We start from the raw sequence: 25,091 nt of genomic DNA on the forward strand, positions 1-25,091 counted from the left end.
TACTCGGCGGGTGCGACGCCGGGTGACGGCTAGTCTATATACTAAAAAGCTAATTTTCTATGAGCCGTGGGGAAGCCATTATGGATTTTTGAGATGGGGGTTCGAGAATTACGTGACCGATTTTTTGGTTGGATGGTTGGGTGGGTGGTTGAAAACGAAAGCGAAAGTGGTCAGGGGAAGAGTGTGGAAATTAGCGTTTTTGTGAAGAAGTCGTTGCAGTGCAAATTTTTCGCAAATTTAAAAACCCACTTTCCCGTGGAAATGATTGACGTTTTTTGGTTTTTTGGGACCCTTGGGGCACAAGGTACCCGTTGATCGCAAAAATTCTGAAATTCGCGAATTGACCGTTGACAACATTAGGGGTAAAGGGAACCAATGACGTCACAGATTTGGGAAAATTTTCAAAATGCGATATCTCGAGTTTGAAAAGGAGTTGGGAGGTTGGTGACCCCTCATTGGATCGAGAATTTTATGTAGAATGAGATGGGATGGGTTATGAGGCTTGAGTGTGACTTTAAAATTTGGCTGAATTTTTAGGTGTTTTCAGTTGATGACGTCATCAAAACAGAAAAAACCTTATTACCCTCCCCCCCCCACCATCCAAAGGGCTTTTGATATGTTCAACAACACTCTACTCGGCGGGTGCGACGCCGGGTGACGGCTAGTGGAAACCCTTTTTAATTACATGCCTCTGGAGAGGCTGCTAATTTAAAAGTAAACGGTCGTCTTTCTTCAAGTTGTGACACCGTCGACAAGAAACAACTAATGTCGTTTTGCTTGCATGTTGGATGTCAATCCAAGGTAAAAGGGTCAATTAGTCGGGCGATCTTATTACAATTTCTCCCGGGGGAGGGGGTACTACCCTTGTCGACCGACGGTTCTAAAAATGGACCCTACGTGGGACTCGAATTTTGCGAAAAAACCCTGAATAGGACTGAAATTCCAAAATGTTCTCAAATTTTCTACTTTTTCCCCAAATTGTCCAAAAATAGGCACCCTACGAGGGACTGATTTTTCTATTTTGGTGTTTTTGCGACCCTACCTGGGACTCGTGGAGGTTTCTCTGTTATTTAAGTTATTTACATTTTCACAGGTTTCCGAATTCGAGTCAGTGGATGAGCACATCACAAGAAATGCTTTACTTCATGCCAAAATGTTTTCCGAACATTACAAAGCAAACGAAACTAAGCACCAGCAAGAAAAAACTGATATGGTTAACCAGATCAAAGGATTACAACTCGAGTTGCATTCAACGAAAGAAAAATTTACACAAACTACTCGACAAATGCAGCAAGAGTTTGAAAACAAAATTGAAGAGTTTCAAAAAGTTTTGCAGGTCAAATTATCAGAGGTGGAGGCTATTAAAGCCCGAGGCGTAAGTTTCATGCTAATTTCTTTTTCGACTTATGATTTGGTGGGAACGGCACTCGCTATGATTTATTTTTACGAGAAGTTTTGTGCCAGGAAGCTTTCTTGATTTTAAGTTTTATCCTCGAACCTCAGGAGTCGTTAAATCGTAGGCTACTTTCTTTTATTCACAAGAAAGATGAACGAAATACTTAGCCAAAGGATAGTTAGCCAAAGGTATCTACGAACGGCCTACGGGTCCTTACACTGTCTTAGGAAAGCCTACGGGTTTTTTTTTCCAGCCAAGCGGTGGCGATGGCACAGTCATGAGTGCGGAGATGTCGTCTGGCATTCACAAAGAGATAAAGAAGACACGCGATGACGTCACACAAATGAACAAGACTGTCAGCAACATCACCCACAATCTCGCCGACGTCGACTTACGTCATCAGCTCCACGAAAACACGACATTCGACGGACATATGATTTGGAAGATCGACAATTTTGAAACGCGATACCAGCAAGCGGTAATTGGAAAAACAACAGCTTTACACAGTGCACCTTCATTCACCTCTCGATATGGGTACAAATTCTGCGCACGACTCTACCTGAACGGTGACGGAATGGGTAAAGGCACCCATGTGTCGCTTTTCTTTGTCCTAATGAAATCTGAGTTCGATACTCTGTTAGAATGGCCTTTTAACAAGAAAGTTACTTTCACTTTAATCAATCAGGAAAACCAAGAAAGGAATGTTGTGGAAACGTTCAATGCTGATGTTAACTCCTCAAGTTTCAAGAAACCGACCAAACACATGAATATCGCATCAGGATGCCCTTATTTTGTTTCGCAGGAAAAACTGAAGAAGCCAAACTCGGGTTTTATCAAGGATGGATGCTTTTTTTTAGAGATAAAGCTCAAGTAAATGCTGGTAAACTTAACCCAGAATCACGAAATGTAGTTTGTAAAATAACGCCAGTTCACTCTGAAAGATTTACAGGACTTAGAAGTAATAAATTTATATTAGACTTCATTTTTGTTATAAACTTCTTGCGGATATTTTCGTTTCCGCAACCCTTGTACAAAATGGAATTTCAAAACTGTATTTTTTTCTGCAAAATTCCAAACCTTTGATCTATACAATAAACACATTGAACATTATCTTAAAAATTATAATCATGTTTATACCTATTATCAGCAAAAGACAATCAGAACCTGCCATTGCCACATATGTTCCTGCAGATCTTCATTTTATTACCAAACAGATATGAAGTCGGTTCGAACTTCACGGAGATTTTCACCTACCTTGCTACCCAGGAGAATTGGCGTCAACACACAAACTTATGTTAACTTTATATCTTCAGTTACATTAAAACCGTACACTCCTCGGATATCAAAGTCATTGAAAATTAACCAAAAATATTGGAGTTGTACATTCTTACCACAACATTACATTTCAAAGTTTGATTGTCCTTCGATTACACTACATTATATCAACGCTGTGAATCGACTTAACCGAAAAACGCACAAACTAATTTCATGTAAAGATGTTTCGAGTCCTGATCTGGTAGATTTACACTATATAACACATCGATCCGAATCTTTAAATCTTACGAAAAATAGTTCGAAGATAGATATGAAAACCATGATACAGGAACCTCAAGCAACACTTATGGTTTTAGAAATATGGAGCACGTGTGCTAGCTATGTTAGAAAGCCGTCAATCTTATCATCGGCGTCAATACCGTCACTATCAACGGCGAAATTGAAGCCCTGGTTTTGATACTTTATGTTTATTTGGGTGAAGATTCTGAAAAAAGGGGTCCGAAGTCCTGAAAAGTTGAAGAAACAGCGCTACGGGGGTTTTTGGCACCCGTACAGGACTTAACCAGACCCTCTCCCGGGGGTCCCCTTAATCTATGCCAGGTGTATAAAATGCAGACTCAAAACTTTTTATTTTTTTTGTTTATTTCAGTCTCGTTGTTTTTCTAAATGCCAGAAAAACCAAAGTCCAACCTCAGAATTGGTTTGCAGATTTTCAGAATGATAAGAATCAAATCTTTTTTAGAGTTGTAAGGTGGGCCAAAGGGTAGGCCAAGGGTAGGCCATATGGCCCGGGCCAGAGAGGTGGGCCAGGTTTTCTACCTACCCGTCATTTACTCATTTATTAACGGCCGCACACCCTTAGAATTCTTGAAATACATATACTTTAATCGTAGAAATTTTAGCGAGACTTATTTTAGCGTATATTAGCGAGTCACGAATCACGATTTCAAAAAATTTCGCGTGGATAAATTTTAGCGAATACTCGTATTACATTATTGATTGCTTTCGATTTCTAGCATTTCTTTGCACTGAAACCCTTCCTATTGATAAAAATGTATCAAGGCAATATAACCAGCAATTTCGCGCGGATAAATTTTAGCGATCTGGTGATTCGGCGTGTTTTAGCGAGATTTATTTTAGCGAAAATAGGGAAAACTCGCTAAAACGCTAAAATTAGTCTCGCTGAAATTTCTGCGATTAAAGTACCCAATAGTCGTATCGATTTTACAACTCATCACCGCCAAAAATAGCCTAGAAATCTAAGCCAGATTGATTCAATCACTTGATAAAATCTGATGGTAAGTTGTGACTCAATATCTGTTTTTTTGTGAATGGTTTTGAAAATACGACATCAATTTGCGCGTTGGCGGCGGATTTCTGTTGTGAAATGTTTGAAGACTCAGGGTTTTGGGTTTTATCATAGGATGGTAGGGATTTACGTTTTCTTATAAGAACAAACTATATTCAAGAACATGAGGCTTCGATGGCCAAAATATTAAGAAGAAGTTAAGAACATCAAGAGTTTACAGACTCAAAACCACCCGATTTCATAGAGAATTTGGCAATAAAATACTTTCAAATGGTGAAGTTAAGACCATTTTAAGAACATTTTGAGAACATTTTTAGGCTCAATGGCTTCAAACATTTTAGATATTCTCATAAAAAAGGTGTATTGGTAGATCAAAGTGCTTTTTTACGTAAAAACCTTAAGAGTATTTCTAGATCTTTATTCTGGAATCGACTAGAAGGGCACTACATGCAAGACATGCGTATCTACAAACCTTCCGCCCTCTCGAACCCAGACTTTAATAACATTCGGCTTTACAAGTGTTGAAAGATATTTGCCATTGCCTGAAGACACGATGGTTCCTAACAAGTCCGAAGAATCCTGAAAAGAGAAAAATGAATAGGAAATTCAACTCTCCAATACAAAATACAAATCCATCTCCCTTCTTCTGGCAGCAAACTGTATTCCAGAAACCAGTTACCTTATCGGCCAAAGCTAAATCGGCCTTAATTTTAGTCGGCCCAAATTTCTAGTCGGCCTTAAATTTTAGTCGGCCCTAATCTTAGTCACCAAGTCACTTAGGGCTGACTAAGTTTTGGCCGATAAGGTAGTTAGTTTTTAGAACTTCTGCTTTATCCAGGCTGATCCTTTTCAGTCAATTCCCTATGTTCTAAAATCTTTATTTCCCTAACAGGCTCCTTGAGACATAACATTTTATAGACCAGATTTTTAGAGGTTTGGGTGCTAACAGTAAGCATCAAAAATCCGAAAATACACAGGTAATAGCGGAGACAGGGGTGAAGGAATATAATTTCTTAGAAAAAAGTAGATTTAAACGATAGCTTATAGTTATAATAAATGATTATTTTATCATACCGAAAACAATGACAGAATTTTTATTCCCGTAATAAAAATGGCCATCTACATTTTTATTATACCACGTGTCATAATCTGTTTCAGTTCCGTTTTTCGGAATCTCCAATTTTTTAGATTGATCGGTTGGATGAAGTAACCATACTTTCCCTTAAGTAGATTTAAAGTCAGAAAGCTTCAGGATCGTTTCAAAAAAAATTTTCGGAAAAAGTCTGAATAAGATACTTTTGCTACCCAAAAGAATACTTTTCATTGATAAGACTTCTGATTTTAGCAGGTCTTGTTTTATTAAAGAAACTTGTAAAGAAAGTAGTATATATTTAGTATACTTTAAAAGAAGAAACTTCCTCGGAAAGAAACTTTCGCGAATCAGCCTTTGGAGAATTTTTCGCGGAAATAAATTTCGCGAATTTGCCCAAAATTTTCTTTCCGCGAAAGTTTCTTCCTTTAAAGTATCATATTTTATTTTAAAGGATACAGCCATTTATGTTTTTAAACCATGTATTATTTTTAAAGTTCAAAAAAAGAAACCATTTATGTATTTAGTAGACTATGTATTATTTTAAAAGCTCAAAAAAAGAAACCATTTATGTATTTAATAGTTCATGTATTATTTAAAATCTTCGAAAACATTTACCTTAAGGGAATTACTTTTTGCAGGAACTAATTTTTGGACTGCATCTAATATGTTAAACAAGTTACGCGATAGCTGTAATTTTTGTTGCAAGTCGAAAACCTGTAAAATTACGTTCCACAAAGAAAAGTTCCCTTTCTTCTTGATAGCACATTGCTTTGCAGATCTCTTACCGGTGTCGCTTTTTGACGTCGTGTTTCTTTACTATAAAATTCATATTTTGATGCGGATTATACCTATATATGGAGTGAGTGTCTGTTTTTAAGCGGCTTCTTCTTTTATTTTTAGATATTTTAAAAACGATATTTTTATTCATTTCAATTTCAATTTCATATTGTTTTACATTGGAAACTAAATAGTTTTTTTATAATCCAACTTGAACATTTTCATATTTTTAGCAACTTTAACAACAGAAAGTTATATTTAAAAAGGACAGTTTTATTTTTATGATGCCGTTGGCCATTTTTGATAATTGTTTGTAATTTTTGATAATCACAGAAAATTTTTGTTAATCACAGAAAAGATTTGTTATTTGAAGTAAATTCTGATGTCACGAATACTTATTTTCCATTTATGGGTGCGGTTTTTCTAAGAAATTCTAATTCCCACAACTGGTACTCCCGTAAAAATTTCCATCATAATGACTATCGTAGCAGATGTGATTTTTTTGTGACATCATTTTTAATGCCTATGGATCTAGTCTTGGTTGGTTTAGTTTGTCAAATGAGTCATATTAAAAGAATCGGGGTTTGATTATTACGAGAATCCCACCGTCAGATCCCAAGTTACTCGGACTTCATTTTCGAAATTCTTATTAAAAGCCTCGGTTTACTTTGTCAAATTAGTCGTGTTAAACGAAGTCGGGATTTTACGGGAGGCTTTTTATTATTAAACTGACTTTTCGCAAGTGTGAAGGTTTTTTCTTCTTTTTTGGCTTTTTTGTTTCTGTACTTTGTTTGACATAATTGGTTTTGGCTAGGCTGGGGTATCGAAAGGATATGAGCTACTGCCCGGGGTTTTAGCAAATTTGTTTAGTTCTATGGTTTTATACTGGGTTTCTAATTTCCATCATCTTGTTTCACCGGGGTGACTGTTGACTAATGTTAGACGAAGTCGGGGTTTGACTATTATGAGAATCCCGTCAGACCCCTTCCCTGTTACTCAAACTTAATTTTCGAAATGCTTATGAAAAGCGTTGTTTTAGTTTGTCAATAGTCATGTTATATGAGTTAGGGTTTTACTATTACGAGAATCCCGTCAGATTGCCTTAGACTTCTGTATAACAGACAGCCAATTTACGGAATTCGAGGGAACGAAACCGCATTTTGTTTTTTCCCCTTTTGAGGACTGATTTGACCCAAATTTGATCCTTAGAGTGCTATTCTGTATAACAGACAGGCACTTTACCAAATTCGAGGGAACGAGACCGCATTTTGTTTTTTTTCCTTTTGAGGACTGGTTTGAGCCAAATTTGGTCCAAAAGAAGATTTTACATCAACCGTTATCTTCACTATGAACACATTGAAAGATTTCTTACTCTTCTCGGAGATGAACAAGAGTTTTCAAAAACTTACAATGGTGAACTCGACAATTTATTATTGTTTGAATTCAATATTTGTTCAAAGAACAATTAATTTGTTTTTCATAAACACTACATCACAACGATCTACAAAATCGTTGGAAAGTTCATCATGCACCAGAAACAGTAATACCATTCTCATCTGTGACCATTTTATGGGAAAGAAGTTATTATGCTTTGCTATTATGACATGCCTCTCGCCAGACTGTCAAAAAGTAGAATATATTTTATGTTTCATGAATGGTCAATTATTGCTTAAAGTTCGTAATGGTGTTATGTGGACAAGAAAAACTCTTCTTGGTAATGATTCGATATTGGATTTGCTAAAAGTTCGTAATGATGTTATGTGGAATAGAAAAACTCTTCTTGGTAATGATTCGATATTGGATTTGCTGAAAGTTCGTAAAGGTGTAATGTGGAATAGAAAAACTCTTCTTGGTAATGATTCGATATTGGATCGAGTAACTTATGGCATGTCCAAAAAGGACGTAAGTTTGGTGCAGAAATTTGGGGACCTTAGACATGGTTATTTAATCGTCAAAAGAAGCGTATTAGGGTGTAGATTTCAGAACTGCCTATTAATAGAATTAAATTGTTGTCTTTTTTGAGAAATTAGGGAAAACTTGCTTTATGACGTCATTGATGACGTCATAAAATTCAAAATTTGAACATCTCGAAAAGTATTTATCAAAAGATTATGAAATTTTGCTAACTTTTGAGGACGTCAGAAAAGTTTATTATGGCTGAGAAAATGATTAGGTATTTTGATTTAATCCTATTTTGATCGCTAGTTTTTGAGATATTCAAATTATGTCGTCATAAATTACTTTTTCCCTAATTTTTCAAAAAAGTCAAAAAATTAATTCTATTAACAAGCAGTTCTGAAATCTACACCCTAATACGCTTCTTTTGACGTATAAATGACCATGTCTAAGGTCCCCAAATTTTCTGCGCCAAAATTATGTTCATTTCGGATATGCCATACGTTACACGAGTTGTCGGTGTCGCCGTGTAATAAGACACCAAAGAATTCATTTTTTCTTACCCGTTTCATAGACGGACCGAATTCTCTTGTAAAATAATAATGATAATGATAACAACTCTACAACCACCCATTGCTGGGCATGGTTGGACATAGAGCCATGACTCTCGTCTGCGAGGCCTAATCACTTCTGAGAGCCATGACTATGTCGAGCTATCAAAATTTTAGAAATTAAGTTTTCTTGCTTAAGGCAAGAGTGGAATATTAGTTCAGAGTAACATTTTCAAATTCTATGACTTGGTCATTAACGATTTTGTTGACCGACCTCTTTTAGTATAGTGGTCCTCATTGAATGTTAGTAATTTAACAGTTCGTGTTACTGGCATTCGAATTGTATGGCTGACGTATTTTTGTTGCTATGATCTAATAAAAAAGCTGACAATCTGATGTGCCACATATACCATGAAGTTGAGCGTTACTTATTGCATATCGTCGTTGGCATCTAGATTCACGAATTTGAATCCACCTCGAATCATTCGACGAAAAAGATTTCGATACGCAGCATTCACGCGATCAAGTTGTTGTCGAGTCAGATTCCCATTCTGACATGCGTATACTATCAGATACTATGTGCCTACTTTGCACAAAACTGTTCAAGAATAATATGCGAGTTTTCAGATTAACTCGAAAATATTTTGAATCAAATTTGATAATTGCTGAAATTTAGCGTTGGCAAGTTGGATACGGTGGGTTATCTCCTTTTCACCAGTGTTTGGTTGGTCTTACAATCGAGATAGGCTCCAAAGTATTTGAATTCGGATACGTTGGATAGTTGGCATTCGTTTAATTCGACAATTGATTGTGGGTATGTAGAGTTGACTGGATGATTAAGAATTATCGTCTGTCTTTTGAACATTGACGTAACGAAATTCGTAATCGCGTCATTCGTAATTGACGTAATGACGCAATGTTCTCAGGTGGGAGTTACCCCAAGCATTCGGTATATCTAATTATTCCCACAAATTGTTGGTGATTCTTTGAATTACTTGCATCATTATCGGATGAGAAATTTTTTTAGTAGCTCGGCTTCAACATCATTGCTAGCTTTGTTGTTTTTGAGGAGACGGATGTGTTTCTCTATTTCATTATTGTCTGTAGGTGGAAGGTCATTGATGATTATATTGTCAGAAATTTTTTGAAGACAAGGAAGACAATTAGGACAAAAGAGGGAATTTTCAAAAACATTTTCTTAAAAATTAATAAGTGGGGGGTTTGGGGGTTGGAATAAGAATGTCCTGGGTGGAAATTTTGCGAAAAAAATAATTAGCAGGGGGACGGCTATTAGTAGTACCCTAGAGTAGTCTTTAAAGCGACTTCACATTCAAGTTGGGACTCAAGAAACATTCACACTATCATTTGAAGTTACAGCTTGTTCACAAACGGTGCATTTCCAATGTGCGTAATGTAAAGACATTAGACTCAACCAAGGTCACTGTCGGATGATAAACAAACAACATTTTAGATTAGAATTAATTGTTGCGACTTTCTTCTAATTTTGGCCATTTTTCTTTTTTTAAAGGTATAAAAATCTGCGAGTCATTCCATGTAAACTAAACCCTTTAGTTAAATATTTCCCTAGGGGAATATTTGTTAAAACGGCCTTTTTCCGTTTCTTCTTCCATTTTCGATGTTAATGTTTTCTTTATTCGTGCTGCACATTATGTAAAGGCTCTTCAGTCACGTGACTAAAAATCGTCGCGAAGATTTAGCGGGGAAAAAAATAGTATACATCCTTCCATAAAGCTCATAGACAGGCAGCTAATTGCATCAAAAAAAGTGAAACAGTGAAAAATTAAGGGACAATTCATAAAGTAGATATTCATGTTACAAATACATTTTTGATACAAATGCACTTACTCGGCGTTCTTGAAATCATTTAAGGTCAATGATATTCACAAAACAAATCATAAAAAATACGATTCATCTCTCACTCAAAATCCGCCATCTTTTACACTTCTCTTCTACTGTTTCTCTCTTTTTCTCAATCGTTCGATTTCAAAACATACAACAATGACGGGGGTTTGTAAGTTTTTATAAATCCCATTAAAATGTTGATAAACAAATTATTAAACTCAATCTACTTTATCAACTCTTTTTCTTATTTACTTTGAAATAACTCATTTAGCTTATTGTTATCAAACTAGTGTTAAATTAGGAAAAGTAGTTAAAAAGAAAAGCAACATGAACCCCCTGAATTGTTTCTATTTACATTTCTAATTATTTTAACGCGGGAAAAAGTAAAAATGTGCGTCTTAGAAAAATAAATTTCGGAGAGAAAAAGAAGATGGTGTTTTTGTTTTTGTTTTTTTTTCTGTAATGGAACTGCCTTCATCCCCTCCTTCGACCAAGAAGAAAAATAAAAGATTGGTTTTGACTCCTAAGAGAAGAAGTAAGAAAACACAGGAGCTTGTATCGAGATGTATCTTACACCACGCTAACTCTGGAGCAAGTGCCCAAAATTTGAAGTTGAGAAAGTTCTCGCAAAATGCTTTGGATAAAGTAAAAAATGCAAGGTGAGTGAACCTCTTCCTTAATTCATTAAAAGCTGGTTGTTTGATTTTTGACATTATAGTAGTTTTATTTTTCTACTTTTTAAACTTCTTACGTACTTTTTTGGGTGAGAGTGCAACAAACCCTCCACTAGCCTGGGTCCGTGGTAAAAAAATGCTACGGATTTAAAACAGAGCAAGCTCTAGCCCGTATCCGCGCAAGAAAGAAACATTAGTCAAAGATTTTCGAGCAGCACATGACGCTCGAGTTTACAGTTTGATTTATAGGCGCACATAAGAAGGAGTGGATGTGCTTTATTTACGGGTTTATTTATGGAGCCATAGCTTACTTATCTTATCAATAATTTTATGATCTTATTATGTCCGAAATACTAAATCTACGGAGTTATCTTTTCCTTCTACTCGCTTCTTGCTCATTTTTATCAGTGAAATACGCAAAGACGACAAAGTCATCCATCTGGTTCGTGATCTGAATCTTGAGATTTCTAATGAATTGCAATTCCATAACGAATGCTACGGCATTTATACCCATTCAACCACTCTCAAACGCATTCAAAAGAGGTACGCAGAGGAGGAAACCACTTCGAATGACGATGATGATGATGATGATTCGAATCCGTTACGCAGATCAAACCGGAAGCGAGATCGTTGTGGTAAGCACTTAAATCATTTTCAAGCTTACCTTTCCGAGTAACGGCACGGAGTTTACTCCTATTAAGTACTTTTTTTATAATGCGAAAGGGAAAAATCGTTTTGATGCTACCCTTATTTTCTTCTAGTCAACATTTTCGAACCAGATTATTTGCATTCAAATTTTTAGGACGGGTATTGGCTGACGTGGAATGTTGTATCTGCTACAAAAAGAAATGTATGAAAGGTGGAGGCTATGAGCCAGTTACGAAATGTACCACGCGACAAGCTGCCGAGACACTTCAGAGATATGCTTTAGCATGTGATTCTAATCCCAATCTTCGCGCATATATGAGTGGTTTGAATTGGAATTCGATTGTCCCACAGGAAATTCATTACCATAGAACTTGCTATCAATCTTTCACACGGCCAATAGTTGAAGCTCCAAAAAGTCCTGAAAACGAGGAATCTTTACTCGCTGTTATCAACTACGTTCAATCAACAGTCTTAGATGAGAGAGAGTTAGTTACCCTTGACCGATTGGTAGAAGTTTACGAAAATGCTCTCCCTCGTAAGGGCAAAAAGTTGCACAAACGAACTTTGACGGACAAAGTCATTGCACATTTCTGTGGTAAAGTTTCGATGTGGTCACCTAAGTATGGAGAGGCTTTCCTCTTCAATGAAGAAATTGAAAAGGGTGAAATCATTGAGATCCTGTTTAAAAAGATTGAACAGGCTAAGGAGCAAAAAGCACCTTCCTTACAAACACAAATTAAAAACGTGGGAAAATTAATCAAGAAAAACATTAAAAATCTCCCTGATACATACACAAGTTGGCCACCGAATGAAAACGAACTCATTACATCCAAAACACATATCCCTGCCGAGTTAGAACTATTAATGACGACTGTGCTCACGGCAACTCCTATCTCAAGACTAAGCGAACGTAAGAAAGCCATTATTTCATCACTTTGCGAGGACGTGATTTATAACAGTAGAGCTGGTCGTTTTCGGTGCTCGAAACAAACAAAACTGGGATTTTGTATCAAAAGGAAAACGGGCTCGAAAACACTGGTCGGTTGGATGAATAAGTTCGGCCATTGCATTTCTTATGACGATGTTAACTACCTTGAAACTATTCTCGCAATGGATGCAATGTACAACGAATCAATCCGAAGTTTTTGTCCATCACTAATTCTACCATCTATATTTGTTACGTTCGTCTGGGACAACAATGATATCAATCCGAAATCGATCAAAGGTTTGTTTATTATAGGTCGCTTTTTCATTTTAGTGTTTCTATACTTTACTGAAATGGTTTGCCAATCAATTTACACAGTCATGCGTTAACTTCGAGTCAAGCTAAAGGACTTCATAAAAGAACAAGTTGACCAGCATTGAAGCTTAAATTTTCAGTTTGATTCTTTAAGTGTGTGTGATAATTTCTTTCCTTTTTCAGCTTAGGGAGAAGCTCGCCAAATTGGGCCTGTTAATCATAGTTAAACATTTCTTAATTTAAGAATTTCTTAATTTAGGTGTATCAATGCACGTTACCAACGGTATCGTTATCCAACTAAAACATGAATCGAACAATCAAACGAGAAGGATAAGTCAACGCCTAAATACAAACCGAAAACGTTCTTTCGAAGCTGTGGAAAACCCGCTCCTAAAATACAATTCAACAAAGAAGAGAGATGGGCCAGAGAACAAGAAACTACCTAAAGAGAATGAAAGTGACTTGTTTCGTGCTTGCGAGCTGCTGAATTTCTTTTGGGTATTCTTACGGGCTCATTCCAATCTTGTGCCAGGATGGAAAGGATTTAACTACCTCATAACACCAGAGCCTAACGACCAAGTTCACAATATTTGCTACTTACCAGCAATAAATAAATCACCAACCAAGATGGATGCTGTCTTGGAGCTGTTAACCCAATCGAAAATAAAAGCTGAAAAACTCGGGTTAGCAGAAACTGATGTTGTCTTGGATCAGGCTATTTATGCCAAGGCTTGTGAGGTGGGTTCGCCATTGGCAGATTCCTCATTATTTAATCGAGTCATATCCCATGTTCAAGTTTTTTTTGGTATGTAATTTTATCTCATCAAGAATCTACTGGGTCCAAGTCAATCAAATCGATTTGTCCTTATTTTTTAGATTTTGATGAATCCAGTCTACAAGGAGCTAAAAGACTTCATCGTTCTTCGAATGGGTGCCTTCCATGCACAATGCATTTTTATTGCTGTTATTGGGAAGAGGTTTGCAGACGCTGGTTTGAGAGATTGGATTATCGAAGGAGACTTGATTGGTGAGAGAATAAAATAAAGTTTTGAATAATACTAATAAGATCGTTACATGTCATGTATCCATAACTCGAGCGAACAGCTTAATTCTAAATGGACCTTATCTGTAATCAAGAGTTATTTTAGCATCTAAAATTTGTAAGTAACTTCTATCTGTTTTTCGATTTATGTATATTTTTCCTATTCAATCAGGGAGCGGATCGTTGGAAGGTGTTCTCAACGGCAAGCAATATAACTATGCAACAAGGGTGTTAGAGAACGTGTACGACGCTTTGTCACGCTTCAAGGTGGAAAATTTCAAAGAATGGATCCGTGAAAGAGGCAAGGCCAGCGAAAACATCCTTGAACGAGTGATTTCTTCATCAGACTTTGAGTCGTGTAAAGAAAAGGTACTTTTTGAATTTAATCAGACGTATTTTTAGCAATGATTTTCATCTTCGGAATAAGCATAAAAGCATAATTTGAAGTCTTTACCATTCCGGTTGCTCTGCAGTTTAGGAGACAAAGAGACAGGGGTGTTAAGAGTAGTTGTAAGTTTTTTGAATTATTGTTCAATTTAAGCCAACTCTGGAAGCGCTTTCCGCCGTATTTGACGATACTGAGTTCATTGAACTTATCGAGCTACACGAAAAGGTTTTGAAAAACGAACGCGGTCCAGCATCAACGTTTTGGTATTCATTCATTGAGATGATGGACATTCTCTTCAACTTTCAACGGTCCATCAAGCTTGGCGATTGGAACTTACATTTAGAGACGACGAAAAAGATGATTCCGTGGTTTTTCGCGTACGATCGCCCTAATTATTCACGCTTCTTTACGTATTACTGGTCAGACATGATTCAACTTCCTACTTCGCATCCAAATATCTACGAAGAATTCAAGTAAGGCCAATTAATCATTATTTCACTTTTTCGGTCTTCATATTTGTCTTGTCATCACATACTTTTTGATTCATCCCTTAATTGCTGTTCAAAAAATCTTTCTCGGAAATCTTAAACTTAAGTTACGCTCTTTTTTAGAAACGGGAATTTTGCTGTCCAAAGAACTTGTGGAAAGTTTAACAAGGTTCCATCTGATCAAGCGATTGAACAAACAATCAACAGGGATCAGAAGTGTCATGGTGGTATCAAAGGATATAGCACTTCTCCTGGAACGATTCAACGTTGGGTATTGACTAGCCACATTGCTTCGAAATGTATCAACGACATTGAAAATTCTTTTGGTAAAACGAAGAAACCAACAATCCCTAAAGATTTAGGAAAATCTCGCCACACGTTCAATAACTGTACCGTTGAAAAAGCCTACGAGGTTTTGAATTGCTGGGGTTCCCCTTTTCAAAAGCGGGACGCCCTCATCAATGTATCTTCTGGGCACAAAGCATCTCCTTTGGTTGAAAATAATTTGATCAAGGCTGTTGGAAAGGGTGAGACTGCGATGAAAAGTTTCATTCGTGATCGTATTGAAACGTCGCAGAAATTGTTCTACGAAGTAAAAGATGGCTAAATTAGGAAAAGTGAATATAGGTTTTCGTTTTTTATAAGCATTGTTTGAAGTAAAAGATGGCTAAATTAGGAAAAGTGAATATAGGTTTTTGTTTTTTATAAGCATTGTTTGAAGTAAAAGATGGCTAAATTAGGAAAAGTGAATATAGGTTTTTGTTTTTTATAAGCATTCTTTGGAGTAAAAGATAGCTAAATTAGGAAAAGTGAATATAGGTTTTCGTTTTTTATAAGCATTGTTTGGAGTAAAAGATGGCTAAATTAGGAAAAGTGAATATAGGTTTTTGTTTTTTATAAGCATTGTTTGAAGTAAAAGATGGCTAAATTAGGAAAAGTGAATATAGGTTTTCGTTTTTTATAAGCATTGTTTGAAGTAAAAGATGGCTAAATTAGGAAAAGTGAATATGGGTTTTCGTTTTTTATAAGCATTGTTTGAAGTAAAAGATGGCTAAATTAGGAAAAGTGAATATAGGTTTTTGTTTTTTATAAGCATTCTTTGGAGTAAAAGAATGCTATTAGCAAAAGTGAATATGGGTTTTCGTTTTTTATAAGCATTGTTTGGAGTAAAAGAAAGCTATTAGCAAAAGTGAATATGGGTTTTCGTTTTTTATAAGCATTTTTTGAAGTAAAAGATGGCTAAATTAGGAAAAGTGAATATGGGTTTTCGTTTTTATAAGCATTGTTTGGAGTAAAAGAAAGCTATTAGCAAAAGTGAATTATGGGTTTTCGTTTTTTTGGAGTACACGCTTTTTCTTTTATAAGAATAACTTCTATAAGAATATCAGGGTGAGATTTCGGGTTTAAAACAATAGGCCTATTGTTTAGAACAATAGAAAAATAAGAATAATGCTCACCCTCAACCAAAGTACACTATTCTTATAAAAAAAAAAGCTTGTAATGATAGCTAAAGAAGCAAGGGAAAGCTAAAGTAGCCAAAGTGAAAATACCTAGATTTTTGTTTTTTATAATCATTGTTTGGAGTGAAAGATAGTTATAAAAAGCAATAAATAGGTGTAGAATAATTTTAAAATTATTTTTAGTTTTGGAACTGGTAAGACCTATACTCCTGATTTCTGGAGACGCGGAATTTCGACGAAACAAAACAAGTCGCTCTATCCTGCTTCTTATTGCAGCCAGAATCCGGTAAGTATCTTTTCTATTCAATTGTTTACTCTCTTAGTAGTTTATAGGCTTTATAAGTATGTACTTTATACTTTTATCATTATTTTCGGTATCACTTTCATTTGGTATAATCCTTGTAATTCAACAAATCTTTTTCAAAACAATTCATTTTATATGATAATTTAGGCGTACTATTAATGAAACGAGATTTGATTGCATGCATGATCATCTATAAATTTTTGAAAAATTGTTAGAAATGTTTGAAAATTGTACTTTTTCAGATTGCAGTGTTTTCTGATTCCCTGCTACGACCAGTCGTACAAAAGCTCTTGAAAGCTCCTCCCAATTTTTATGTCAATTGTACACCTGGTGGGACAGCAGGACATATTCAAATTGAACTGGAAGCTTCCATCGTTCAGCCTTCTTGTGTTTATTTTGTTGCCGGAACCAATAATTCATCGTCCAGTGATTACGTTACGCTTCGACAATTTCAGAATCTAATTTATGCTGCCAAACAAAAATTTCCACGTACTCCGGTAAGATTCTGGAAGTATTATCCTAAGTTTTTTGGAACTAGTCTCGATTTATCTAAGACATCACTTCGTCTCTCTGACCCTTACAGTGCAATATAGGGAGCCTGAAACCTTAGAGAGTACTGAAAAGAGCCAATTAACCATATAGTTTGGAGTTTCCATAATTAAAAGTAAGTTTATGCTGATATCTTTAGATAACCGTTGTTTCTGTACCCAAACGACTGGACGCTGATGTCACTTGGATTAACAAATTATGGAAGGAAGTAGCTTGCAACGAAAGTGTAGGATTTCTGGAGGTGGATTTGGATTACAGCAATCCCAATACATGGAAACTGAAAGACAAAGTCCATCTCAGTCTTGACAGTTGTGGGCTCCCTGCATTTTTCGACGCCATTGTTGTAGACTCAGTCAAGTCAAGTAAGTCGTCCAACCAAGTGGTTAGTACGTATAGGTTCAACTCTTGAAACGCTTGAAACGCAATTTTTTTAAACAATGTAATTGATTTTAGATTTTGTTCAAAGTATTTAGAAAACTTGTTGGTAACGAACAATCGATATTAAAGTACGCTTTTAAAATTGAGGACATTTGAAGGAAGCACTACAGTAAGCAACTTTTTATTGACATGTGTTTTTTTTGTTTCTTTATAGATCGCATTCTCACAAAAAGAGAAAGCAAAAGAATATTCAAAACGCCAGGAGCATTTCAGCGTAATTGCTTTGTAAATCAAAATCATCTTCCCACAAATAACGAGCAACGTGGTAATGCTTATAAATGGTTCAAAAGGTATACTCAATATAAAAGTTGAGATCAAGGCTAGCGTTGTCAATGGTAATGAAGTAGTCCCAGAAGGACTAGAATCGAATCTTTACCCTCTCTCAGGCAAGAAAAAGTGAAGCCTTAAAATATGCGCCGTATCTTTGACGTAGGATTGAGATAGCGATTCCTTTGTTTTTTAGGTGTAGATTTTAGTTTCAATCTGTCATATGTGTAAAAACCAGGCGGACCGCGCTAGACCGCGCAACTTTGGTGGGATTTAGTAGGCTTCAAATCCTACCAAGGAGTTTCGATTCTAGCCCTTTGGGTATATATACTTCATAGGTCAATGGCTCACTGAATGTTGAATAATATTTTGCTTTTCGTTAAAGTAAAGATTGCATTTCTACTGACGGTCCGAAAATATTAAGATATCAGAAAGACCTGGCGATTCCAAACCCCAGCAGACTTTTATCTTATATACGAGCTGCTTAATGTATTCAGCTACTAAGACGCATTAATACAGTGGTCTAATCTTGTGCATTTTGTCCTTTACACTTATTAGGAAACCAACGTCAAAAAGAAAAAATATCAAACCGTACGTATAACATAATTACTATACACTTGTTTATCGAACGTTTATAGTGTTATTTATATGCTTTAATAAATCTGATATCTCTTTTAATGATTTGAATATTTCAATTACAGATTGGACAAGTACACATTCATTCAGAACGTTACTCCTCATCATCAGACTTTTGTGAAGACTGAAACCCTAAAGCATTATGTTCGAAACGTAAGAAGCTCTAATAAGTAACACTTTTTTGATACTGGGTAGCACAAAGCAAGTCTTGTGATTCCATTATGTCTGTAAGAATACGCCTTTTAAGGTAACTAAATATTGGCTTTATAAGAACGATTCGTTACACTATCCATTTCTATTTTAGCAAGCCAGGTTTCAGCGGGATTTTTATGTGTTTTAGTTAGGGTATATCAATAATTACACATTTGTTAATCATTGTTTTCCTTCTTAGAAGAAAAGACCAATAAAGACAGAACTTTCATCGAGCGTTAAAAGGTTTAAAAATCAAGAAAAAGCGAAAAAAGAAAAACCCACTTCAAAAATGCGAAAGCATCCAACGAGGACCTTTTTTTAAATATCTGTTTCCCAGACATAGGCTTCCTGGAAAATTTGATCTGTTGGCCGAATATTTCAAAAATCTTATTCCTAGAAACTAAGATCTGTTTCTCCGCAAAACCTAAATTTTTAATCTCAAAGTATCTTTCCTAGAAAATTTGATCTGTTTCCACAATTTTCAGAATTAAAATTTTGATCTGTTTTCCCAAATAGGATATCTGTTCCCATCTCCTGGAAATTTTCATTTGTTTCCCTTTCTTTTTGTTATTGATATCTGTTTCCCCCATAAAGTCCAATCTGTTTCCGAAGCAATATCATCTTTTTTGGAAACAGATATCTGTTTCCCAATTCATTATGTCATCTCCTAGAAATATTGATCTGTTTCTCTCTGATGACGTCATCAGCTGGAGCGGGGAAACAGATAGTTTTAAGGAAAAGGTCTCTCCTAGAAAATCGGATCTGTTTCCCCATTTTTCAAAAAAAGTTCTCTCCTGGAAAAGGGAAACAGATATTTCGGGGAAATGGGCTCGTTGGCTGCTTCTGAAAATGGTAAGATCATAATTTACAATAGACCGGTATCTTTGGGTCATAATTTCACATACATTTGAAACTAAAGTAATAAAAAAACAGGCTTTATGGCACATGATCGAAATGTTGTTATAAAAGTTCTGGCTTTTGAAAATCGATCTCGTCCTCATTACTTGCGGTTACGGCTTTTAGAGTTAGGTTCACACTATGAAAGTTAAATCTATTAACGATTAAGGATAAGCAACTAAAATTTTACAATACAATCTTTTTTAGAAATCGATTTGTATTTACTGCAGAAGTAAACGTTTTTTGGATGAAAACCAATGGTTGGATCATATGGTCACTTGCAAAAAGAAATCTTCATTTGACCTGACTGTTGAGCCAAGACGAGCTGGAGGAGAGAAGACAAGAGCCGATTCAGTGGAGGAGGATCATCGATGGAACCTTCTTGCAGAGGTAAAACAAGAATTTCGATCACCGAGAAACTTAAGTCCAGCTTTCAAAAACTCTGTTATAGATTTGTTATCAAATATATCAGTTCTTGAGGATAGCAACCTACGTCGTTTGGCTATGGACTTTTCTACGAACCAGCGTGTCAGCGATGACATTATTTCCCTGGTTATAGAAAAGCTAAACTCTGATGAACAAAGCAAAACATTTTGTTTATCGTTTACGGAGGAGTTTTATGGTGAGCAATGGAGTGACAATGTTCTCTCTGGGTTTCAGCGTAAAGCTGAAAGTGGCGCACCGGAATTTCTCATTGTGTTCTTGAATACAGGTCGCTACCATTACGATTCGATAAACGAATTCAAAACATTTGTAGGGCAGGGTGTAGGTGAAGACAATAACGAAATTCCTTCTTGTCATTACTCTATTGCAATCGTTGATTTAAAAAACCAGAACATCATTTATGCATGTTCGACAGGCTGGGAATTACCCGAGCTATTTTGTGAAAGAATGAATCTCTTACTGTTGAAGCTGGGAATTGATAGAATCGATAGTTTTGTCCAGTGTCACAGTAGCTCAAGCATCGTCCCGCATTCTTGTAAGAAGGGTAGATGTTCTGAAAATTACCCTTTACAATCATGTGGAGTCATATGTGGAGTACTGGTGTCTTTGATGGCTGTGATATGTACATATGAGAAAGAAAGTTTTTTTTTGTTGATTCGCGTTGCTCGGAGCAACTTTGAGTATTCTTATTTGAGAGATGTTTCGTCTTATGACTGCTTCCTGAGGTGTTGCCTTTTCCGTTGGTTATTTGGAAACATAGATGTGAACGTTTTATTGGTCGACTTGAAAAGGTGCACAAATGATTCGAAAATCATTTCTGATTCGCGATCAGCTGATCTTCATTCTGATTCAAAGCGGTTGTCAGATACAGAATTGGAAAACTGTAAGGTTGATTTTTCCGTTATTTCTGATACAAAAAGGGCTACTGATAAGCAGCTCCCTAGCTTTGAATACAATATGCCGATTGAAATATTTAAAAATCTCACTGTAGCTGAAAAATTTGAAATAGCTGGTTCAGTGTGTAACGAAGATAACAAAATATGCTCCAATAATGCACAGGACCATTTTCACTGCATGTTATGTGATGATGTGACATTTCCAACACCCGGGCGTTTAAATCGACATTTGAAGCAGACTCACTTTTCAGTTCTTCATGCAGTTGAATTGTTCGAAGTTTTTAGTATCCCATGCAAAAAATCAAGTCATTGTAAAACATCTGACAAAAAAAACAATCATTACCATTACCATTGTCCAGTATGTCCTTTAGTTATCAAGCAGCGAGGTAACTTCTTAAAACATTATCACAATCATAAACAACTGGCTGATATTGAGAATAAGCCCAAGCAAACGAGTAAAGATTTGAATTCGAATGAAGCCAAAGGATGCAGTGTTGATTCAACAAAGGCTGTTGGTAAATCTAAAATAAACCGTTTACCTACCGAATCTACAAATTGTAATATTTGTGGGCTGTCCATGTTGAAAAGTTCAATCAAACGACACATTTCAACTAAACATGCCGATGATTTGCCCCCAAAAGCAATTTGTGTGGACAGGGAGAACGCTATCTTTATGGTCATGAAAAGTACAACAGGCTTGCCATTCCCGATCCATGTCCAGAAGCTAATACATGTTGAGGATCCCAAAATTATATGTGAGTCAACCGATTGCAACATTATTTTTGGAGTTTCCAGTTTGAGTAACCGAAAGGCTACCTTTTGTGATCATTTGCGTGATGTAGATGACAAAGTTGAGTATCCCAAATTATTTCAGCTCACAGAAGAACTTATTAGAGAGGCGGCAAGTGAAGATAGCACGATTAGAATTCTGAAAGAAGAAACTATTGACAAATGTGTTCATTTGCTTCATTCGGCGAGAGAACAATCGAAACAAGCCATTGTTCCCTGGGTATTTGAAAGTTATATCCACATGTCGGTTTTTTCTGAGAAAGTGCATTACAATGCGAAACTTCAAAGATTTGTAGTTAGTTATAATCGATCGTCTGGACAATTTGATTGCAGGTGTAACAAACGAAAGTATGTTTGTGTTCACAAAGCAATTGCACTTTTGTTTCTTCAAATCCAAAACCTTGTATCATGTCGCACAGAATTGGAAATTCTTTTTGAAAATTGTCATGCTGAGACGCCAAGCAAAGATAGGAATTCTGGGGATATAATAACAATGTCAGGTGTAGTCGACAAACAGGGCAATGATGAAACTGAATCGCAGTTTGATATTGTGCGAACGTGTAAATATATACGAGAACAAAAGCTTTATTCCGAATCTGATATACAGAATAACATGTATTTAGATATTTCTGAGGTTCCTAAAGAACTCAAACCAACGGAAACTGTGTGCTTTTATTGTGGAGAAGCTTTGCCTGTTGCAGAAGTCGTTTCTCGAAAAGCTAGATTAGTTACGTTGAACCGAATATACACGGGTTTCACGACATACAGTAAATATTGTTCTTTGTGTAACGTGTATTACCGATATCAGGAAAGTAAGGATGGAATACATAACTTTAATAACGTTCTGCTGCTTGGTTTTGATTTTTGTATGCATCTTCGAGGTCATGTTTTACAGAACAATTCCATCAACTCATTTATTTCTGCTACGAGCTTAGTTACTGGCGTCTCCTTAGACCAGCAGAAAGTTTCAAATGCTTATTTACTTTTTGAAACCCTTTCAACACCTGAAGTGCAATTTAAATGTTCCATCTGCGGAGATCATCCATGGGCATTAGTAACCGATGTTAACCGCAAAATAGCATTTAAATGCTCCATGGAAGACATCGGGGCAGATGACATTGATGACGACTTTGACGGTGAAATGGACGCTGATAAATTTTGGGAAGATATCGAAATCGAAATTATCAGCAGATCATTCCCAGGGAAGTCGATGTCATTTGTTAAGCCAAATTTGAAAAACTGGGCTCCTTTCATGAGTAGAAAGTCAAGGAATTCAGATAAACTTATAAATACTGAATTTAAGAAAGTATCTTCCCGCGGAGACGTCATGGAGGAAGATTTCAGAGAGCTAACGGAGGAGAGAATCCTAGAAATGCTTACCCAGGAAAAATCAAAACGAGTAAAAACTATCGCAAGATCTTGTGGATTCAATGCCGACGGGACAAAGCTGGATGTATTGAGTCGTATAAAAGATACCATTAAGGTTGACGGGGGAAAGTTCAAAAAACTTTTTACGAAACTTTGGGGTCACTCGGGAGGTTGGCTTACTTTTTCATGCTTACATGGTATTGTTTATTATGTAAAGTTTCTCATCAGGGCTGAAAGTTGTAGGGATTACATTGACGGGATTCTTTCCTTCAAACACGTGCCGAATGTGATTGTTATTGATATGGCTCATATATTAGCCCGTCATGCTAATGGAGCTCGAAGAGAAGATACTATACGATATGGAAAAGGAGACGATGAAGGTAATTTATTTCACCCATTTGATGGCATGGTTGAAGATCCAGATGATCGTGATATGGTGGATGCTGCAACTAGTGGCGACTTAAAACGATCTTTTCCGTGGATGAAGAAAGAAAAACATCTACCGTGTCATGCAAACATCGAACCAGGTTGTCACCCTGTGACTGGTAGCGAAAGACGCTTTTGTTTATTTGACAGGTTTCACGAACGTAACACAAATTCGGAAATTGAAATCTTGAGAAGAATTACCCTTATTCCTGAACTTGATGGATTAATAAACAGTCAAGTAGAGGAACAGCTACACAGGAAATTCAAAGAGTCAAATCATTTTTTGAATATGTGTCACCCAGTGAATCACATTTTTTTGCTCCGCTCAATGCTTGGTCATACCAACAAGCAAAGAGACCAAGAGAAACTAAGAAAAATTTCCGCCAAGTTCGGTCACGTTCATTTCGATTCGTTTGGAAGGGTTCATTGCGGAGAACCGGAAGCCCCTGCAAGTCCACGTTCTCCGAGTCTACAGTCTCAAAGTTCCCCGCCCTGGAGTCCACAACCTTCGAGTTTTCAGCCCCAAAGTTCCCCACCTTGGAGTCCACAATCTTTGAGTTCCCAACCTGCAAGCTCTAAACCTTGGAGTCCACAATCTCAGACCTCCCAAACTCTGAGCCCAAATCCACAATCCTCTTCAGCAGGTGAAATACCTATGATTGTGAATGATCCAGATTGCAATGCCTTAGAAATACGCAAAAACCCGAAGAGGAATAAGCGTAAACGATTCACTGACTTTGTAGTTGATGAACAGATAACAAAGCGGAATCGTGTATCGGTAACTGAACATCGTAAGAAACTCGATGACGTGTGGGAACTTCGTGAAGATCGATATGGAGGCCAAGCCACATTATATGTAAAAGATAAGTGTTGCATCCTTTCAGGTGATGAATTTTCTGCTGCGTTGATGAATGTTGTTTTCGACTTGTTCACACTTCCAAGAAGAACGGATCTTCAATCTATAGGGAAAGAAGGTGGCTTTTACGCACCTGAGGATGGTTTCTTGCAAATGATTCATCTTTATTCTAGTCAATGGCTTGTTGTCTGTAGCAACTTTCCTGCAACTTTTGGTCGACAAGTTCCAACAGAGACAATATATATTTTTGACCCTTTTCGTTTTCCATCGGAGAGAAGAGAAGAAGGGTTAATACAATATCCATTTTCATTTGTTAAGGAGCTCCGCTCGTTGATAAAATACCCTGGACAAAGTATTCGGTTCGAAGTGATGGATGTACCCCAGGCTAACACAGCAAAACTCAGCGGTATTTATTCCTTGTTTTTTGTATACCTTTTATCTGAGGGCAAGAATCCAGGTAACTACATTTTTAAGAATGACGAACTGTTGAGTTCGTTTGTAAGATTTTTGGAAATGGGAGAAGGCCTTGACGATGCGATTTTATTGCAAACAATGGAAGAACATAGCTTTACTGAAAGTGTGATACTTTACGAGTGGGAAAATATATTGCACTCTATTTGCTCCCAACCGGAGCCTCGCACGACTGGGATGCGTGAATGTAAGATATGCAATAAATTGTTCCATGAAAATTGCATTGTTAATGAGATTAATAAGAGTAATCGTGTAAAGTGGGAAAATTGGACTTGTAGATTATGTTCCAATCCGGACGGGTCAATGATCAATGGATTGCCAACCAAAATTCTTAAATATATTTTCGTAGAAGTTTGTTATCGAAAAGAGGCGATGCACAGTACTATTGCACGAGTTTGTAAAAAATGGAGAGAAATCGTCGATAATGATGTTTTTCGAGCGATCGTTCAAAGGAAGTT

The 25,091-nt window shown here is 36.5% G+C and overlaps 3 protein-coding genes across 3 annotated transcripts in view; all 3 read left to right on the top strand.

Annotated features, from left to right (window-relative positions):
* LOC136801353 (TNF receptor-associated factor 3-like) overlaps positions 1-5,240 on the top strand; it is an 83,399-nt gene extending 78,159 nt beyond the window's left edge. The window contains exons 5-6 of the mRNA XM_067057992.1: positions 1,094-1,375; positions 1,650-5,240. Of these exons, the coding sequence (XP_066914093.1) occupies positions 1,094-1,375; positions 1,650-2,270 (903 nt within the window). The 3' untranslated portion in view covers positions 2,271-5,240. The remainder of the gene's footprint in view (positions 1-1,093; positions 1,376-1,649) is intronic.
* Positions 5,241-11,380: 6,140 nt separating this feature from the next.
* Positions 11,381-15,247, top strand: LOC136801384 (uncharacterized). Its single transcript, XM_067058023.1, has 7 exons — positions 11,381-11,469; positions 11,637-12,707; positions 12,982-13,460; positions 13,599-13,749; positions 13,937-14,133; positions 14,306-14,625; positions 14,764-15,247. Exons 2-7 carry the CDS (start codon positions 11,687-11,689, stop codon positions 15,245-15,247), a joined length of 2,652 nt encoding a protein of 883 aa, XP_066914124.1. The 5' UTR covers positions 11,381-11,469; positions 11,637-11,686.
* A 628-nt stretch (positions 15,248-15,875) lies between these two features.
* Positions 15,876-18,899, top strand: LOC136801385 (uncharacterized). Its single transcript, XM_067058024.1, has 8 exons — positions 15,876-15,931; positions 16,284-16,386; positions 16,647-16,901; positions 17,093-17,315; positions 17,546-17,681; positions 18,217-18,249; positions 18,360-18,447; positions 18,686-18,899. The coding sequence occupies exons 1-8, from the start codon at positions 15,876-15,878 to the stop codon at positions 18,806-18,808; spliced, it is 1,017 nt and encodes a 338-aa protein (XP_066914125.1). The 3' UTR covers positions 18,809-18,899.
* Positions 18,900-25,091: the final 6,192 nt, after the last annotated feature.

This window comes from Clytia hemisphaerica, unplaced genomic scaffold (genome assembly GCF_902728285.1).
Source record: "Clytia hemisphaerica strain Z4C2 unplaced genomic scaffold, Clytia hemisphaerica genome assembly, whole genome shotgun sequence".
NCBI lineage: Eukaryota > Metazoa > Cnidaria > Hydrozoa > Leptothecata > Clytiidae > Clytia > Clytia hemisphaerica.

Excerpts from the sequence above, each read along its gene's own strand:
- LOC136801384 (XM_067058023.1), top strand. The coding sequence starts at position 11,687 with ATGAAAGGTGGAGGCTATGAGCCAGTTACGAAATGTACCACGCGACAA. Across the intron at positions 13,750-13,936 it reads TATCGAAGGAGACTTGATTG|GGAGCGGATCGTTGGAAGGT; the intron begins GTGAGAGAATAA and ends CTATTCAATCAG. Across the intron at positions 14,134-14,305 it reads TTGAGTCGTGTAAAGAAAAG|CCAACTCTGGAAGCGCTTTC; the intron begins GTACTTTTTGAA and ends GTTCAATTTAAG.
- LOC136801385 (XM_067058024.1), top strand. The coding sequence starts at position 15,876 with ATGGCTAAATTAGGAAAAGTGAATATGGGTTTTCGTTTTTATAAGCAT. Across the intron at positions 17,682-18,216 it reads GCTTATAAATGGTTCAAAAG|GAAACCAACGTCAAAAAGAA; the intron begins GTATACTCAATA and ends TACACTTATTAG. Across the intron at positions 18,250-18,359 it reads AAAAGAAAAAATATCAAACC|ATTGGACAAGTACACATTCA; the intron begins GTACGTATAACA and ends TTTCAATTACAG.